At 32.4% G+C, this 20,223-nt stretch overlaps 1 protein-coding gene across 9 annotated transcripts in view; it reads right to left on the reverse strand.

Moving 5' to 3' along the window:
• The window catches only part of egg (SET domain bifurcated histone lysine methyltransferase eggless), a 318,317-nt gene that overhangs the window by 44,753 nt on the left and 253,341 nt on the right, over positions 1-20,223 (reverse strand). For all 9 annotated transcript variants that reach the window (XM_085820928.1, XM_085820924.1, XM_085820920.1 and 6 more), the window contains 6 exons: positions 19,179-19,237; positions 12,020-12,140; positions 5,795-5,927; positions 5,502-5,660; positions 2,656-2,836; positions 645-831 (listed from right to left, as the gene is read on the reverse strand). In XM_085820928.1, the coding sequence (XP_085677054.1) occupies positions 645-831; positions 2,656-2,836; positions 5,502-5,660; positions 5,795-5,927; positions 12,020-12,140; positions 19,179-19,237 (840 nt within the window). The remainder of the gene's footprint in view (positions 1-644; positions 832-2,655; positions 2,837-5,501; positions 5,661-5,794; positions 5,928-12,019; positions 12,141-19,178; positions 19,238-20,223) is intronic.

Raw genomic sequence — 20,223 nt, forward strand, 5'->3', positions numbered from 1 at the left:
AAAAAGTCTACAACGATAAGGTTTGAAAAGAAGTATCTAATAAAAAAAGGCCTAGGAAAATAGTAGAAATAAAAGGAAACTTGTTTAGGAAGAGCAATGGGTCAAATAATGATTATTTATTAAATAACAAAGTGCCAGTTCCTTCAGAATTCCACATGAATGACTAGCATAGGTTTCCATAGAAGCATCTGAGCAGCAAATGTGGAAAAGAGCAAACATTGAGTAATCAATCAAAAGACATAAATCTACATGAACTTGTCGACATACCATACTCCTTCACAGCAACTTTCAAGCCAGCTAGTAAGCTGACAAGCACATTTACAAGATAATGGTTTGTATGAAGTCAGTTACATGTTTTTAATACCACAGCAGTGGCCTGGCGCTAAAAAAATATGGACTAAGTATCATTTCTATGAAAATACTGGTACATTTAATGGTTCCCCATAAATAACCCAAGTATCCCAAGGCACCATGGCACACAGTTTAAGAAACACTGCTTTATAAACCATATGTTGTATTTAAATTTTCTCAAATTTTTATAAAAAAAAAAAAAAAAAAAAAAAAAAAAAAAAAAGCATAAACATTGAAAGAAACTATTACAAATTTATAATGTATTCATGAAAGTGGATGGCAAAATTCATTACCTGTTTAGCAACAAAGTATGTACAAATCTCGAGTTCAGCATCAACAGAAAATAAATCAATTGTTAATCGAGATTTCACTAAATATAAATAATATTGTATTTCCAGCAAATTTCGCAAATGCCTTCCACATGGAGCTCTATACATTATCATTACTTTTGGGCCACCCTTCCTGTAATTTCTTAATTGCCTGAAAGAGAATAATTACTTTAAAAAAGTTGAACACAGATACTTTTGGAAAGAAATCAATTTATTTTTAAACAACTAAGAAAATATTTTATATTTTATTTTTAAAAATTCAAATTTAAAAAACAATGTTTATGACAATTTCATTAAATCTCAATAAGAATTCTGTTGTGGTTGTGACTAATCTTGCTGTCTGGAATCATATAACAAGCCCATGGAATTCATCATGGCAAGGAGGCAAGATTGTGCCTGCTGCTGGAACAGCCTTGGGTACCATACAGGTGACAGTACAACTTAACTCAGTTCCATCCCCAATTACAATAAGAATATATTTATCAGAACCTGGCTACGATTTTAAAATAAACTATGCAAACTATTTATTGGCTCCTCTTAATAGAAGGGAATATAAGAACAATTTATTGGCTCCTCTTAATAGAAGGGAATATAAGAACAACAATCTATATAATACATCAACTATGTAACTAAATGTTTCTGAAATCAAGAGTAATTACGATAAAACATGAACACAATTCTTTTCATGCATAAGGTTCTAGAAAAATGAATGATTTGCCCCAAATGAAAGCAGCTTATTTACAAATGTATTTAATTAGGAAAGAATTAATCAGAAAACATGCTGCCGGGAATTAATCAACTGTAATTAAGCTTCTTAAAGAAATTTGTAATTATTTTAAATTTTAGGATAAAATAAATACAAGCCAACAGAGAAGAATATTATATATTATGAAAAAACTAAAATGCACAGGTTAGCACTTAAAATGTTGGCTTTTCTATACACAAATTACCATAAAAGTATACTGATTTCTAAAATCCCAACTGGTTTAGAAATTTTCACAAGCAAGATACCTAGAAATACCATAAATATATCAATTCTATTTCTAAGATTAAAATTTTGCAGCCCTACTACTTTTATCATTAATTTTAATACATACACTATTAAAAATTATTACTTTCAGTGGATGTATTAATATTATAATTAGCATCTGATCCAATTATACACAACTGGACAAATAACAAATTTAAATTTTTAAAATAAAAAACTACAGTGCGCTTAAGCAATCATCAAAGCTGCTTGAAACTGCCAGTACTGTACAGTAAAAATCATAACAAGCTACTACTATACCTGGTTTCCAAAATAAATGAAACATCAGGGTCTTTGGCTCATTACCTTATCTAAATACAGATTGACACTATCAGTGTTATTTGGCAAAAATAAATTTTTATTATTTCCAGAGTTAAAAAAATTTTACATGAAAAAAGAAGTAGAAAATTACAAGAACTTAATTTTTTATGCGGTATATTATCAAAATTCTACTAGATTTAATGTTAGTATTAATTTCCCCCATAAAATTTTATAAACTTTGGAAGACTAAAAATGTTTTACTCTTTTTATGAGTATTGGAGGGAAACAAGAACTAGAAAAACAATACAACTTAATAAATTGGATTAGAATTGGTTTCTCTGATGATAGCAAAACACTGCAGTTATATTTGCTTAAAGGGGAGCTACCTCCATAGAGGATTTTCTCACTGAAATTCATACTATATATGTGAAAAACCATGAATATGGCCAAAATTCCAGCCTATTCATCAGGATCAGGATATGGGTCAAAACACTACTGCTTAGCGGTCTTACCTATTTGGCCTTTGGTGGGCTATAAAATTTAATAAAAATAAAAATTATTGCTTAAACTATACCATAAGTATAGAAATGTTATTGCTGGAAATAAATAATGTAAGGCCTTGAAAGTGAGAAGATTTCTTAGTTATGTAAAAGTAAATTTGTTTAGAAAACAGAAAATATTACAAACCTTTCCCAGCCTAAGTACATGGGAATAAGCAAAGGGTTTCTGCCTCTATATTTATCAGGGTTTTCTTCCTCTCGACAGCCAATATTACAGTTGTGAGGTACATATTTGATTCTAGTATACGAATCGAATCGAATCCTGTCTTTATGTCCAAGATGGGATTTAACATCACGTGGAAAACTACCTAAAAAAAAAAAAAAAAAAAAGTGACATCAAATAAATATAAACTGTTAACCTTACAAAAGACCCCCTCTTTTAGATATAAAACTCTAACTGGAAATTTTAAAGGAGGAAAAAACTATTTTACTGCTAGTTTGAATAAATGAAAGAAATCTCTCCACCCCCCCTTCACATACACTTCCACTGGCACTGAAAACTCATGTCACATACTATTTTTTCAGACATAACAGCATTTTGGCCTTGCAATACATTATGTAATTTCTAGGCCACGGATCTCAATTCAAACATTACTTACCAATTTCAAATGCACTGAGGTAATGCTGATGCAATTACCACCTTCATTATGAGATGGCACCACTTAAATAAATAGCAGCAAGCTCTATAAAAAGCATTGATGACAACCGGAAGGATGCACAGCTTCGGACATCAGGGAAAAATAATGAATGATGTCACATTCACCACACCTTACAATGCAATAAAATGGGTTTCACTCACGCAATGGAGCTGCAACCCAAGAGTACGATGATGAACAATATAATGCACAGAGCTCATAACTATTCATTTGGGTTAATTAAGGATTATCAGTCACATCTTTCCTGATTAAATATGTGTTCTTGGAGAAGGACTGTTTGGCAACTCAGTGACCAAGCAGCACTTGCACTGAAAAGTGATCTACATACTGATCCTGGTGATAAAAGCTTAATTCTGTCTTCAATACAAATTTGTGTGGTTTCTAAGCAGCAGACCCCAGTTAAACACCCAAAGACATTAAGGCAATAGTACTACAATTACCACTATCACTGTAAGATGGCATCACCAGATGGTACCACCGCATAGTTACAATTTGAGTCTGGAGAGATCCTAATTGGTAACATCACTCTCATGTAATGCACTTGGCCAAGGTACTGAAGGAGGGAGGTACATATGGTAATTGAAACAGACTTATAACATTATATACTACATGCAACTAATTTTCCTGATGGATCAACAAGACCGTTTCCACTTAATTATACAAATCACTCTTAATGATAACTCTGTAATTATAAATTTGTCATATACTGAGTTTAAAGAACACTTTTTCTATTTGAAGGAAGTACAAAATTAATCTCAAGTTTGAACAGTATTCAAGATTCCTTACGTTTCTAAATCAAAATAATCATCTAATCTGACAGAAGGCTATTGTTTAATAGTTTAATTCATTATTTTTAAGTGCTCATGCTTGTATTGCCCATGACATAAAATTGCAGATGAATTTTCTATACAGAATTATTTATACTTTATTAGTTTAAAATAAAAGCTTATTTTATAAAAACCTTTTTATACTTTTCAAAATTTTTATCTTTTTAGTCTCAGTGATACATTATGAATTAAATTATTAAATCATTTTCCAACAAAGAATAGTGACTTTTTTACTTCTAACAAGTGTTTATGCCAAATGATTGAAAACATTCAGTGACATTGAAGGGGGGAACATAAATTATGCTACAATCTTTTATAAACTTCATTTAAAAGAATTTTTCTGCTCTATTTGGGGGAAGCTAACAGTAAAATTTTGAGATTTTTTAGTTTATTCATTAAATGAAGCTATGTATAAAAAATTACTTCAACATAAATTTTAAAAAATCTAAATAAAATTTTGGAATGGGGTGAAAAAAAAGTTTATATCACTAAATCATCAGGTTTGAGGGCATTACTATTTTCTACAAGATTCTTTAGATAAACAATTTCCAAGCCTTCCAGAAGCATTCTTTTATAGCTTTAGAAATTTTCAAACCTTTATAACAGAATTTTGAAGATTAAAATTTTTTAATGTTAGAATTTTAAAGTCCCATAAAAGAATAAAATGCCATGTACTACAATAAAATAAAATTAAAAAAATCAACTCTAAACCCAGAAACTATGTTTTCCTGCAATCCACAGGAAGAAGCAATTTGGCATCACAATCTATACCATACTTTTTTTTTTTTAGTAAATGTAGAAAAATATGCAATTAATATTTTTTATCATTCTTGTTTTAAAATGTATGAAAAGTTTAAAATTTTATAGCCAATACATTTTTTGATGTTGAAATTTTAAAATCATAAATGTCAAATTGTTAGAAAAAACAAGTGATTATCAAAAATTTGTCAAAAAAATTATGTTAAAAACTTGATACAAACTTCATTTAAAATATTTTTTCTGCTCCATCTGATGGTGCAAACAGTACACTTTAAGGGATAATTTTGTTGGTCCCAGTCCCTTTGAATTAGGCATGTATTCACCTATTAAAGAAGGACACCGCTATTTAAAGGACAAAACAAAACGTCTGTTCCCATGGGTATCCCTTACTGGGAAGTACTACTGTATATGCAAAAAATTATTCAAGCATTATATTTTAAAAGATTTAAATCAAATTTTGAAAAAATAGCTTCATCACATTTTATCATACACGAAAAATGTGTGTATAAAATCTGAATTCAGTAGGTTAGTAGGTTAGTAGGAAGTAAGTTAAAAACTGATGATGAACTTCTAACCACAGCACCAAATATCAGATTATCAAAAATTTTTTAAACTAATATAAGAATTTATCATAAACTGAATGAAACGGGCAGGATTTTTTTATTCCGCCATAACACATTTTAAGGTTCATTGAAATAAGTATTAAATAACCCTTTTTTTTTAATACATACCTATACTTTTGTCTTTATTTTTAGCATTTTGAGCATTTGCAAGTTGACATGTTGATTTACGAGCTGTATTTCTAATTGGTTTTGTTTCTTCAGTCATATACTGTGAACCACCAGTTTTCCTCCTAGGAAATCGACTTTGTACAAAGTCCTCTTCATCTTCTAAATTAAAAAAAAATACCATCAATTTACAAGAGAAAAAATTGTTTGCTAGGCAACTGTGGGGTTTGAACTAACATGAAACACATCATCATCGAGAGCACTATATTTAGAGATATGTTTTAGCGTAAATTTACCTGAATCAATTGTTACAATATCATCATTGGTTTCATTTTCATTCGTGTATTCAACATAACCATCTTGATGTCTTCTAGGAATAATATTGTGTCTCCTGTTCTTTTTTGATAGACGGCTAAGTTCTGCATTTGCCTACATAATATATACAATTACATGTATATGATACTGCTAAGAATAAACAACAATAAATATAAATATATGTATACTTATTTTACAACTGAAAATCTGAAATATACTTGATATTTAAAATGATTAAGGATGAAATTAAAAAAATTGTTGTCACTCAATAATTCTTACCAGCAAAATATTATATACCCATATACAAACACATAATTCAAACAGACTGGGAAATTTATGAAGTGAATTCTTGTAAATAAGAAACAAAAGTTTTGTATTGCATAAAATCCAAAATTTGCGATCCATCTCATATGCATAAAATATATTGCTCATACAGACAGAATTCAAAATAAGGTGCTCAGACATCACTGTACAATTTGCAATAAATCTTAAATACGTGTTTCGTTTGGTACAGTCAAAGGTCTTTAATCCGAACCTCAAAGCTACAAACTTACTGTGCATGCATAAATGCATAATGCATTTTTGCATGCGCACAATACCTTTACTCATGCACATATGAGTTAATGCATGTGCATAATACGTTTAAGCATGCACGTTTAATGTATAACGGACAGTATAAACTAAGCTAAAATTATCTGATTATCTATTTCAATTAATGTTGCAGACTGCGTTGTTTGTTCCTTAATCTTTTATTGGATCTGGCTTATTATTTTTTGCAGACTGTTAGAGCAATTTTATAAAAGTAAGCTTGAACTTTCGATTATGTCAAAAAGAATTCCGATTCTGGAGCTGCCAAAGGATCTACGAAGCGAAAGCATGTTTCGATGTCCATCAAACCAAAAGTGGAGTGCTGAAAAAAATGGATAAAGGCATATCCTTTGTTTCTCTAACGCTTCCGAAATCTGTTTATCATTTTCATGCTGCTCTGCGGGGTTGGAGGGTTCGTGGCGCGCAATGAACTGGAAGTTGATCTGTCAGCACTATCCTTATCTTCAGGGCAGATGTTTTTATTTTATTCGGCTTATAACTCCTTACCAAATGTAGTATTTCATCTCGATGTACTCCATCTTTGATATGGTTTAAATCAAATTCCTCGTCATTATAAATACAGTCAAAAGTTGTTAATTCGGACACCCATAATCCGGAATGATCTATAATCCGGACCTCAAAGATACAAACTTTCTGCGCATGTGACGCATGCGCGTAAAACCTTTACGGCTGCAAATATGCGTGTGTGCATGCCCAAAATACGTTTACGCATGCGCGTTTAATGTATAACGGACGGTATAAGCTAAGCTAAAATTATCTAATTCAGTTAATTTTGCAGATTGCGTTGTTCCTTAATCTTCAAATTGGATCCGGCTTATTACTTTTTGCAGACTGTTAGAGCAATTTTATAAAAGTAAGCTTGAACTTTTGATTATGTCAAATAGAATTTCCAATATATATTTACTAATATGTAAAGGATCTATAAAGCGAAAGAATGTTTCAAAGTCCATTAAACAAAAAGTGGAATTGCTGCAAAAAATGGATAAAGGCATATCATTTGTTTATCTAACCATTCCGAAATCTGTTTATAAATTTCACGCTGCTCTGTGGCAGGGGGACGCTGCGGCGCGGGCAGATGTTTTTATTTTATTTGGCTTATAATTCCTTACTAAATGTAGTATTTCATCTCGATGTACTCCATCTTTGATATGATTTAAATCAAATTCATTGTCATTATAATTCACTTCCGATAGCAAAGAAAGTAAAGTAAACAAATAAATATTAAGCTTTTTCTTTTTGTAAATTTTGATACCCTTTAGATCATAATTGTTCTTTATTTCATAAATTACGATTTCATATTTTTAATGTTGTAATTTCTGCATGCCATCTTACCAGATTTAAACTGATGATCTATAATCCGGAATCTCCGAAGTCCCGATGAGTCCGGATTAACGACTTTTGACTGCATCACGAATACACATCAAATGGTTTTCTGGTTGCAATTTTCTAATTTCGACTATGCATAATGTATGCTTTATGCATGCGCATGTTGAAAGCAAAGTAAACAAATAAATATTAAGCTTCTTTTTCTTTTCTTTTTTTTTTTTTTTTTTTGTGTAAATTTTGATACGATTTAGATCATAATTGCTCTTTATTTCATAAATTACGGTTTCATACTTTTAATTTTATAACTTCTGCATGCCATCTTACCAGATTTAAACTGATCATCTATAATCCGGAATCGCGATCATCTATAATCCGGAATAATTTCATTTATTTGTTTTATAACCTTAAAAGATTAGTACTTTTTCAGTCACTACATAATAAATTCTTATTAGAAACAATTAACTGTGGGTATACAAATATCTACGATTTCTTTCCTTAAATTACCCCCAAGCATCAAATTAATGCTACATCACCCGACCCCCCCCCAACACACACACACACACACCCAAAAAAAAAAAAGCAATCAAGACACTTCAATTTAAAACCTCTAAAAAATTTACAATTACATCCTCAGAAAGTAAAAATAAATATAAAAAACAAAATAAGAAATATAAAAATTGCTATATCTAAAGCAAATTTCAATTTGATCTTGATATGCAGCTGAAGCAATTTTAAATTAAGCAATTAAGAGAGGCCTAATATACTTTAACATTTTAAAAGAGCCACTTCAAGGTTATACCAACACTCCTAATATTTTTTGTGATAACGTATGCCGCTTTCATCATTGCACAGAGGGAATTAAGGAATTTTAAAGAACATTATTGTGATGCTTTTATCGTATTTTGAGTACGCCGCACATTAACATGTACACGATCTGGGCAATTCCATTAACCATACATGTGTAGTATAGGACAGGACTTTATTTATGACACAAAGAAATAAACAGATATAATTTACATAAAGTTAATAACATAACAATTCTTCTGGTTGGTAGCATAACATAGCTATACTTTATTCATTACATTTTACATCATGATGTCTCTTCCGACTTGGTGTCTCATGAGCGAGAGGCAAAAGCATGTGATAGTTATGTTAAAGTGTGTATGCGAGGCATATATTAAATCATGGCAATTTTTTTGGGGGGGGAGAGGAAAAAATGCTCTGAAATGCCTATTCTAAAGTAACAGATTAGAGAAGAACTAATACTTCAGAATTTAAATTACAGAATATACATTTTTATAGCTAAAATGAGCTGTAGATAAAAAACAAATAGTAAAAACACAGTATTATTTCATCACAAATTAATGATATATAAATACTTCTGCACTAAATAAAAGATAATTTTTAATTATTCAAGATTTAAATATGCATTGTTTTCACAGGACCACTAGCAAGCATGGCTTTTTTTTCCAGGATGCAAAATCTGTGAACTTGAAAACCTCAAAAAGGCTTGCTTGAGGTTTTTTCTTTTCTTTAAAATCATTTAGAATTTCAACTTAACATGCAAATACTTCTTAACTAGATTTCCAAACGTGAAAATTTGTATCTTGAGTCAAGTGCATGGAAAATAAGTATTCCAAAATGTATATGAGATACTCAGTAAATATATCCATTCAAATTGCTGCAGTAGCCTGAAAAGCACATGCTAGTTTATGGTTCACTGTTAGTGGGTATGCTTTGAGTGTTTCAGCAGAGTCTTCCTCATGGTAACATTTGTGGGTCAGATCAGAAATGCGATGAGAAAGAAAGACTTGCATTGGCCTGTTTGAAGACAGAATCTGGGTCTAAGTTATAAGAGTGAAATACTTTTATCTTGTCACAGAGCTCTTCAGTGGCAAATTGAAGGAATTTAATTCCTTCAAATTAAGCGTTGCCTGTCTGCCATACACCTTCCCTAATATGTTATGCTAATGAAGATATACAACTTGTGATTGATGAGACATTATTCTGTGCATGAAATTCTCCACAAACAGTTGCATTGCAGACCATGAAAGCCTCAATGATGTCCAAAAGTTGTATCCTGATGAGTGTGATAGGTGTCTTGAATTTTGTGAAGTGATGCTCGCAAGGTATGACAATGATCCACAGCTGTTTCAAAAAATTCTGTGAAGTTACAAAGCTGTGTTTCATGTTGGGGAGTATTAATCATCATAATATCCATTTTGGGGCAGAAATTGATCCCAAGGAGACTGTTGAAAAAATGCAGGGCAAGCCAAAAGTGACAAGTGTGATGCGGATTAACTTCTTGCGTTATTGGACCGTACCTGTTGAGAGAAACTATGAGCACTGAACAATACCTGAAAATGCTACAAACTTTTTTGTTTTGCCTACAATTCCTGAATGGGACGAGTTACAGGACCTGTCATTAATGCAAGATAGAGCTCCCCCCCCCCTCACTACGCCTTGGCTGTCAGGCAATCGCTTGACGAGCGATTCACTGGACAATGGATAGACCGCCGAAGCTTCATTGAATGGCCTGCGTGCAGTCTAGATCTCACCCCATGCAATTACTTTTTATGGAAGTGGGGATAAGGAAGAAGTGTACTACAGAAAACTTCAAACTTCTGGTGTACTTGAGAACAAAATCCATGAGGTCATAAGTTATGTTCCTGATGAGTTCTTGTGGAAGGCTGTAGCAAATGTGCCTATTTGTTTAAGACAGTTCATAGAAAATACTGGGGTACACACTGAATTGTAACTTTTGTAATTATCATGCCATAAAATAAACTAAATGTGTACAAAAAATTATCGTCATACCTATATTCAGTTAGGAGAAAAAATTTATTTCCAGTAGGAAGTTACTTTCCGCCAACCCAGTAGAATTTGCACATGGAGCATACTTGGTCAAAAGTGCTCACCTTATGTAATCTTCAAATAGCATATGTACATCACATACAGTACTACTTACTACCTGATGATCTATTATAACATCCATCATCTTTCAAAATCCATCACAACACTTGAATGCCCCACATTTTGCAACCTACTGTACTTACTACAACATTCACATTCTACAATCTACTGTACATATTACATCATTCACTACTGTATTGCTAAAGCAGTTGTGTCTGTTAAGGAGCCATTTTCCAGCAAGAGAAGGTGCATTCACATACTGTGAACTGTTTCCAGGAAATCTATATATTTAAATAATCCTTCCTTAATCTACTAGTTCCCCAAATCTTTCTTCAATCAATAACCCCCAAATATGGAGTTTGCCAGAAGATGTCTTGCAATACCTTCCTGAAAAATTACAAAATATCCTGCAGAAAATTCTACCAGGGCATATTCAATGTATGATTCTGGAAAAGAAATGGACAGGGACCACCTGCTTCAATGTGGGGCTCTTCGTGGTCTTACAAGGGAGTCGAGATACTGGAAGGCAAGAGCACCCCTTAGGCAATGACTTCAGTCTTTTTGTTCTTAGTTCTATTGTTTGTAACTTCTGCTTGTACGATTTAGTTCTTCTTAAATTTTTTCGTAGCCATTGGAAAAAAAAAAAATTCAATGTTTACTAGATGTACTCAAGCATTATTATCATACGCAATCAATCATATTAACACACGCTGGTGCCTAACTTTTATTTCCTCAATATACAAATTGAAAACAATCTAATTTTAAGGTCTTCATTTTCGTCTTCTCTCTACTCCAAGCAAGATTCAGCATGATCAACTAACTTTTCCAAGTATATGACCATAAAATCAGGTTCTATATTTGGCACAGTATGGAAATGTACTTGCAAATTTTTTTTCAATATACTCTGCAAACCAAACAGCATTAAAAACTCAAGAACATACTGAAATTATAACAAATTCTTTGTTTCCCTCCCCTTAATGCAGCAGTAATTTACATTATGAGTATGATTAAATAAAACTGTTCAATTTTTTTAAATGCAAGAACATATTGTGAAAATCTTGTTCAGCACTAATAGAATAATAACCAATTTAAAGACAGACTGCTTATTTTATATGTGAAAAAGCTATGTGAAATTCGTTGTATTTTACATATACAGTGCGTATAATTCATGGCTGAAACATCTAATTCATACAAGTTACTTTGCATGCACAATTGATAATGTTTGTAAGAATATCCTAGATATTATAATCACATTTAATAGTTTTAACATCCAATCAATAAATACTGGAGTAGTATACTTGTATTACTCCACTTCAGTATTTATTGATTGGATGTTAGAGAATATTTCTAACACTTACAAGCTCATTGTACAGCAACTTTAATCTTGTAGAACCTCTGTATAACCACTCAGTCCTGTCAGTTTCAAGAAACCTCATTTTTATCATACTAGCATCAACTTCTTCTACTATGGTTTCACGCCTGAAAAAAACATTTATCAGAATTAATGAGATTTAAATAATTAAAGCAGTAAAACATTTTAGTTTTTGGAACCCCTACTTTGAAAGTTTATTATTACTGATTTCTCTTAGATTAAGAAAGCATTTATCAAGTTTAGTAACAGATTTTGTCAGTCTGTACAATTAGATTGCACATATCAGGGTTTAATGAAAGTTTCCCACCACTGCAAATATTGTCTGTGCAAACAGTTTGCATTGGCGTGTTTTATGTTTTCTCAAACAATTTTTGGCATCTGAAATAAAGAGACTTGCTTTAGAACACTGTGTTGTAATATTTGTAAAAGAATATCATTGTTATTAAGCACAAAGTATCTGACATGGAATTATTCTGCTACCAGATAAAAACCATCATATATTTCCAGTTCTCTTGGAAAAGTCAGCTACAGAATGTCACCAAATCATGTGCACAGCTGTAGGTACTAATGTTGTATCATACAACACTGTGAAGGTTTGGTACTGAAAAGTTTAAAAACAAGGATTATGACATTCAAGAAGCACAGCACTCTGGCTGGCCTACTGATGTTAATGAGGCCTGCCTGCTGAGAACTTGTGGAAGAATATCAATATGCAACCAGTTGAGAGCTTGCAAAGGAGTTAGAAGTTAGTGCCACGTCCATTAGTCGCACTATACATTGCAAAATTTGACATACAAGTTCAATTGCTGGGTGCCACATGAGCTGACTCAAGCAGATAAGGAGAGATGTGTTGGGGCCTGCACTAATCTGCATGAATTTCAACACAAGGAGAAAATTCTGGATCGGATCATCACTTATGATGAAAAGTGGATTTACTTCAACATTGCAGGGCGAAACAGGGTTTGGTCTGCACCCGGTGAGCCCATTGGCAGCATTGCAAAGTGCATTTGACTAACAAAAAGAGCATGTTTTGTATCTGGTGGGATTGCCATGATATTACCCACAAAGAATATCTGCAAAATGATAAAACCCTCGACAATAAGGCGTACAAGTGAGACACTAGTCCATGTTGATGGTGCTATCAGGGGTGAACTGAGCTCCGGCACAAAAAGGTAATGTTTCATCAAGATAATGCAAGACCACATGTGTTTGGATTCACTGCCTGGACTCTCTACAGACTCAAATGATATCTTTTGCCACAGCCACCATATAGCCCCAACATCCCTCCTTTTTTTGCGACACTTAAAAAGTTGCTATAAAATGTGATAAAAGATGACTGAAAAGGACTTCCCTCTTGCTTAAACAAATTTTTCTAATTTCAGCACTCTCTACTTAATTCCACTTGTATTTTTTCAATTTTCTTTCTCATACATATGTCTTGAATACAAATTCTTCATCCTATCTGGGTTTTATTTACCATATTCAGTACTTCTTAGAAAAACTTGATTGATTTTATTCTTTGTACTAACAAAAAATAAATCATGTAGTTGACACACCTGATACAGTTATCTCCAAACAAATTTCCTACTCACATTTCTAATGATCTCTTCATAATCTAGTGGTAATCAAGTGTACACAATATGGAGCTGGTCTTAAACTTAAACCCAAGTTTCTCAGACCCTATAAAATCGTGAAAAACAAGCCAAATGACACTTATGATGTTGAAAAATGTGGTTTCTTTGATGAACCTATAAAAACAAGCACTTGCGCCGAATTTATGAAACCTTGGACTTCATCAGAACATATTACCTGAATATTTTTTATTTTTCTAGGTGCTGTTATTAGAAGATCCTGATAGAATATTATTTTCATTTATCTCTTTAATTTAGTTTTTCCATTTATCTGTATTAATTTAGTATTTTAATTTATAGTATTAGTATTTTTCCTTTTTACTTTATTTTATACGTCATACATTAAATTTCACTGTTTGCTCGTCATCTGAGGGCAGATGACTATGTCAGATGGCCGAATTATGTGGGAACTGTAACTAAAATTATGTGAAAGAGCCATCTAGATTAGAGTGTGGTCAGATAAGACGTGAATGATAGTGAGGATGAATGTGTATAAAATGTTTTGACAACTTTTCTTTTACTTTTATTTTCATTTTAATGTTCATAAATAAATCCTACTTTAACTTTATGAGTTGTAGTCATGTTTATCATCAAGTCTTCCCTATAATAATGTATACATATTATTCTTTCCTCCAAATTGCAGGTTCATTATTTAGCCTATAGATATCCGAGTAGTGCGTGAGCTGAAATGCAAATATAAAGTAGCCTTTTTAAAGTCCATGTTAAATTTCTTAAATAATGGCAAAACTACTCAAGAATTTAAAAAATATTTAGCATAAAATCTGCTGCATGGAGCATTGCAAGATTGTGGGGAGGATGTGTCTCCAGACACTTTAAAAAATACTTGCATAATTTAAGGTCAGCTACCAGTGAGGCTGATGACGATGATAGCCGCAAATTTGAGGGGGTTTGGATATCGTAAACCAAAGGTGAGATTTACCAATTAATGTATTTTGTAAAGAAATGTGCAGAAGCTGTAATAAGTGAAGTTGATATAACAGAAGTTTTTCATTGCAATCACTATGCCTAATCATCAATCAATTAATGGACAGAGAAATAAGACAGAGAAAGAAGCAGGGAAAGTTTATTTCTTGCTGGAATTATTTTATAATTAAAGAACCTGATGTTATGTTAGAGATTTTAAAGCAAAGAAGATTCAACGTTAAGTGACTATTAAAAACCTTTGAAACAAGTCCTGCAATTGTGCTGATTCTTGTCAACTTCAGTATCTCAAATATTTTTCTTCGCCGTGTTATTGTAACTGATATTGAGTATGATATTCTTTTTACCGTTTTCAGAATCTATAGATTTTCATTTGTGTATTGTTTCTTATAAATAGTATATAATATATGCATTTCGTGATTATTGCTCAATTCTGTTGCTATTGTTGAAATTATTTCTTTCCCCCTCCGACGGAGTCAATTTTTTTAAAATTTTTTATCGTCTGTCCCCGACTAGGTCATGTGACCGGCGGCAGAAAAAGAATGTAATAACTCTTTTAGTTTAGCTTGAGAGTGACGCTTGAAGCTTGAGAGTGACGCTTGAAATAAGCTTTATTTATTGGCCGCATGGCGGTAATCAGCAATTACAATATGTTCTTGAAGTATTCAATCTTGGCCCTATGATGAGTAATTTTATACTACATGTAAATTTCATGTTGGAATAATGTATATATTGTAAATAGTTTCTTCATTAGATCTTACTGTATTTCAATTGAAACTTGTCATTCTTGAGTTCTTTACATGAAAATGGATATATTGACTCTTGATTAGAATAACCACACGTTCCGATTTTGGCGGGACATTCCCGCTTTTTGGAGGACTGTCCCGCGTCACGCCGATTTTTAAAAATGTCCCGCTTTTTAGAAAACATCTGCATTTCTTATTTTAAATGTACTGTAAAAATATATTACCTATTATTTATTATTTATTATAGCAAATATAAAGAAATAAAAAATACATAAACAAGAAAACACATAAAATCCATGCAGAGTAAACTAAATTAAGCAATGTAACGAGTTAGATTTACTCGGTGCTGTTCGATCATTCTCGTTACGTCTCGTCAAGGAATATGTATTGTTAACGAAGGAACAGCTAGCATTAGCTGAAGGGCTGTTTGCGTTCCACACCATAAACCACAATCAAAGTTTCAGATCAATAGATTGTACCTCGCAAATGATCAAAACATTGTACGACAAAAAATTTGCATGTGCAATTATACCGAAATTAACTAGCTAGCATTAGCAATTATACCATTTTGCATATGCAAAAACCGAAGCAATTATTTGTAATGTTTTTTCACTATATTCGTTTTCAAAACTGCAGAAAGAATTAGATAAGTGCACATATATATCCATATTATACGATGCTTCCAACCACAAATATTTAAAATTATTTCCCACAATTGTTAGACTTTTTGATCCAGAAACAGGAATTAAAACCAAAAAATTATTGGAGTAGGTTGTGCAGCGCACATTCTACACAATACTATTCAAACAGCCTCTGACTTACTTCCAGTGGATCTTGAAAATATTATTGCAAAAATTTTTTTCTTATTTTTATATATATACTGTGCATGTTGAAAGTTTGAAGGATTTATGTGAAAGCACAGAAATCAAATATAAAAGAATTGGGTGACATTAAAAAAGGAGATTTTATGGGAATATGTGGAAAAATCTTTTTAATATACATTTGAAAGTCTTTAATCTGGATTCGTCGGGACTTCGGCGATTCCGGATTAGGTTTTTTTCCGGATTATAGATCATCAGTTTAAATCTGGTAAGATGGCATGCAGAAATTCTAAAATTAAAAGTATGAAACCATAATTTATGAAATAAAGAACAATTATGATCTAAAGGGTATCAAAATTTGCAAAAAGAAAAAGCTTAATATTTATTTGTTTACTTTATTAAACATTTCTTTCAATGTAAGTTGTTTAAGTTTTGCTTCGTTTCATATGATAATACTTTCTCTTTAATTCTATTAAACAGACATAATTTCTTGTTCAGTTACAAAGTTCCGCTGTTCAAGTCCTATAATTGCTGTGTCTAGAACACCGATTAATTTGTCAATCGAAATTTTTTCGTTTTCAATAACCTCTGTCACTTTCTTCGCTATCGAAAGCGAATTTTAATGACGAGGAACTTGTTTTAAATCATATCAAAGACGGAGCATGTCGAGATGAAATACTACATTTGGTAAGGAATTATAAGCCAAATAAAATAAAAACATCTGCGCTGAAGATAAGGATAGTGTTGACAGATCAACTTCCAATTCATTACGCGCCCGCTGCGTCGATCCCCCCACCGAGCAGCGTGAAATTGATACACAGATTTCGGATTTCAAAACATACTTTCGCTTTAGATCCTTTACATATTAACAAATATATATCAGAAATTCTATTTGATATAATCGAAAGTTTAAGCTTACTTTTATAAAATTGCTCTTACAGTCTGCAAAAAATAATAAGCCGGATCCAATTCGAAAATGAAGGAACCACGCAATCATCAACATTAACTGAAATAGATAATTAGATAATTTTAGCTTATACGTCCATTATACATAAAACGCGCACGCGAAAACGTATTCTGCACTTGCTCACACTCATATGCGCAGTCGTAAAAGGTCTTATGCGCATGCGTAAACGCCTATGCGCACGTGTCAACGTGGCGCATGCGCAGAAAGTTTTTAGTTTTGAGGTCCGGATTATAGATCATTCCGAATTATGGGTGTCCGAATTAACGACTTTTGACTGTACCCTTTAGATCATAAATGCCTCATTATTTCATATTTTTAATTTTATAATTTCTACATGCCATCTTAGTAAATTTAAAATGATCTAAGATTCGGAAAAACTCCCAAATCCAGGATCACCAACCAATCAAGTCCCAACGAGCCCGGACTTTGGACTTTGTACTGTATTTATCAATATTGCACAGTGAAGGCTTTGCATGGAGGAACTGCTCCAGAGGGCACAATTAAAGTGGTGTTGTCAACATCTCAACTGGACTACATTAGATTGGCAAAACATCCTGTTCATGAACAAGATCTGCCTTGAAATCAAGATGATAAGCATGTAGGTCTTGAACAGAACAAGGCACCTGGAATTAAGTCTAGAACTGCAATACATATAATGTGATATATGTATTGCAGTGGCAGCATCATATGATATAAACTGGAATTTCAATGGGATATTGCATCCAGCTACACATCTTAAAAGATGGTTCCATGATGGTAACACAATATCGGGATGAAAACTTACACTCCACTGTAAGATTAAGGTGGTCTTGATTTTCTCCTTGTGCATGATAATGATCATATATATCACTTCAACACAATCAATCCAATGATCATTAAAGCTCTTATTTTTTCCTCTGCTGCTTTCCTTTATCAGTGTGTGAAATATAAAAACCAGGGTTCTATATATTAGCATCTTCTGGTTGTATTTTACGAGTTCTCTTGTTATGTCTTTCTTTTTTTTTTTTCCGGAGGGGAGGAGCTGTTGTTATTTCTCGCTTGCTGTGCTGCAGACCATAAAAAGATCACATGGGGACATAAAGTCTGCCAAGAGGGTCCAGCTGCAACCCCTTGCATCACATCAATCCAACATCATTAACAAGTACCTAAAGAGTAAAGGCATTTCTCATATGGAGTGGCTGCCATATTCTCCTAAATCTTAATCCCATTCAAAATCTTTGAGATGTCCTCAGATGAGCCATCACTTCATACTTACTTCCTCCAACCAGTTTCAGGCAGTTGAAAACTGTGCTAATGGAGGAACCGACATTGCTAACATTTGTTGATGGTTGATCACTCCAATGAAAGCATGGGCAATCACTAAAGTTTGTCTGAAGGTAGGTGATCACGTATCTTATTAATGTAATTTTGCTTGTTTGTTTTTAGCTTTAAATGTCATCATCTTTGAATATCTATGTTAATGACCCAAATGTAATATTATCATACAAGTTATGAAAATTCAGTAACACTTTCATCTTTGTACGTAATGCTTGTTCCCCCACCCACCGATGCATAAAGACATCTGCTACCTTCATATGCAATATGGTGTTAATCAATGCTTATTTTTCCTTTTTGTTGATTTTACCATCATGTGCTTTTAACTTTTGAAAGCCAGTATACACAATCTATCACAGAATGTTAAAAACTTTTATGATAGTCATGAAATAACTATCATAAATTATGATAGTCATGAAAGAATAACAAAAAGAAAATAATAAAAGTGAAAGAAAATCAATAAATAAACTTGATTGAGATTATTATATTGAGAAGTCCATGTAAAATGATTAACATGCACTACATTAAGCAACAATGTTATAATGCTGAAAACAGAAGAAAAATATCACACATCCTTGAATGATAACAAAACCTACTCATAACTCACATGATTTTTTATCATAACCTGAAAATAGTAAAAGCTTTCATGTTGTTAATAAAAAGGAAAGTGAAGGGGAAGAAAACAGATATAAACTCTATGCTTCTTTAGCAAAATGTTTCTTACCAGTGACTGTATAGCTCTGTTTTAGTAATCTGACCAACTTGCAATTTCACCATTGGGCGCTAAATGATAATTTCGTAAATTTAAGTAGATATTCATTTAAAGACATTAATCACATAATTAAACAGAAAATTACACTAGTCTGCTTATAAAAAAGCTAAGGTTATACGTATAAGAAAAAAAATAGATATAGGAATAAATACGGTACCAAACATTTAAAAAAATAACAATAAACACTTGAAATAGACTCCAACCTACAGAGAAAATTGTCAGTAATCAATGCATTTACATTTTTATGACTTTCAAAATGTTCATGCAAGAAATATTTTTTTAATTAGCCAGTCTACATTATGGAGATAGGCCATGTTCATTTCGTGACATGGCGATTTTGTTGTTGTTGTGTTGAAATTAATTAGCACGCATGAGAAGTGTGGTGCACAAATTCCCCATGTCCTTCAAAATGGTAATGACCTTTGGGTTCGATCATGGATCTGTTTCGATTGAGATAAATATTGCTGCATGTGTATGGGTTTGTAATAGACTGAATGTACACAGAACCGATGATAGCTAAGTAAAATTTATTCATAGCAGAAGAAATACTTTACAATTCTGGTACTTACCACGAAAGCACTTCTACAACTCTTCTCAGTATCAAAGAGCACAAACAGTAGTTATACTTCAAACTACTAAGAATGTAAATGCAATTCAGAGTGCATCTAAAAAAACAAAGCTCCTGCAGAGATTTCTCAGTACTCTGAACTCATGCTAAACTTTAAAAGGGGGAAAACTGATACTCTCTTCAGTCTTATATAGTGTTCTCCTGGCCGCTGAGAAATCTAGCACTTTCCACTTCTTGAAATTACTGCTAGGCATACAAAGGTCGGAATGGTTACAGCTATATCGTTAGCTTGGCGATATATCGCCAATTCACCAAGAAAACCATTTCCTCAATGTTAAATACATTTGCCCCTGTATCTTATTTTTTCTGGCAAAGCTTCGCCTCTTTCAAGCGTTTCGTGTTACAGTATAGAAAAAATACTCCAATTTT

This window comes from Stegodyphus dumicola, chromosome 7 (genome assembly GCF_044657685.1).
Source record: "Stegodyphus dumicola isolate Sdum_Otavi_A_Nest chromosome 7, ASM4465768v1".
Classification (NCBI taxonomy): Eukaryota; Metazoa; Arthropoda; class Arachnida; order Araneae; family Eresidae; genus Stegodyphus; species Stegodyphus dumicola.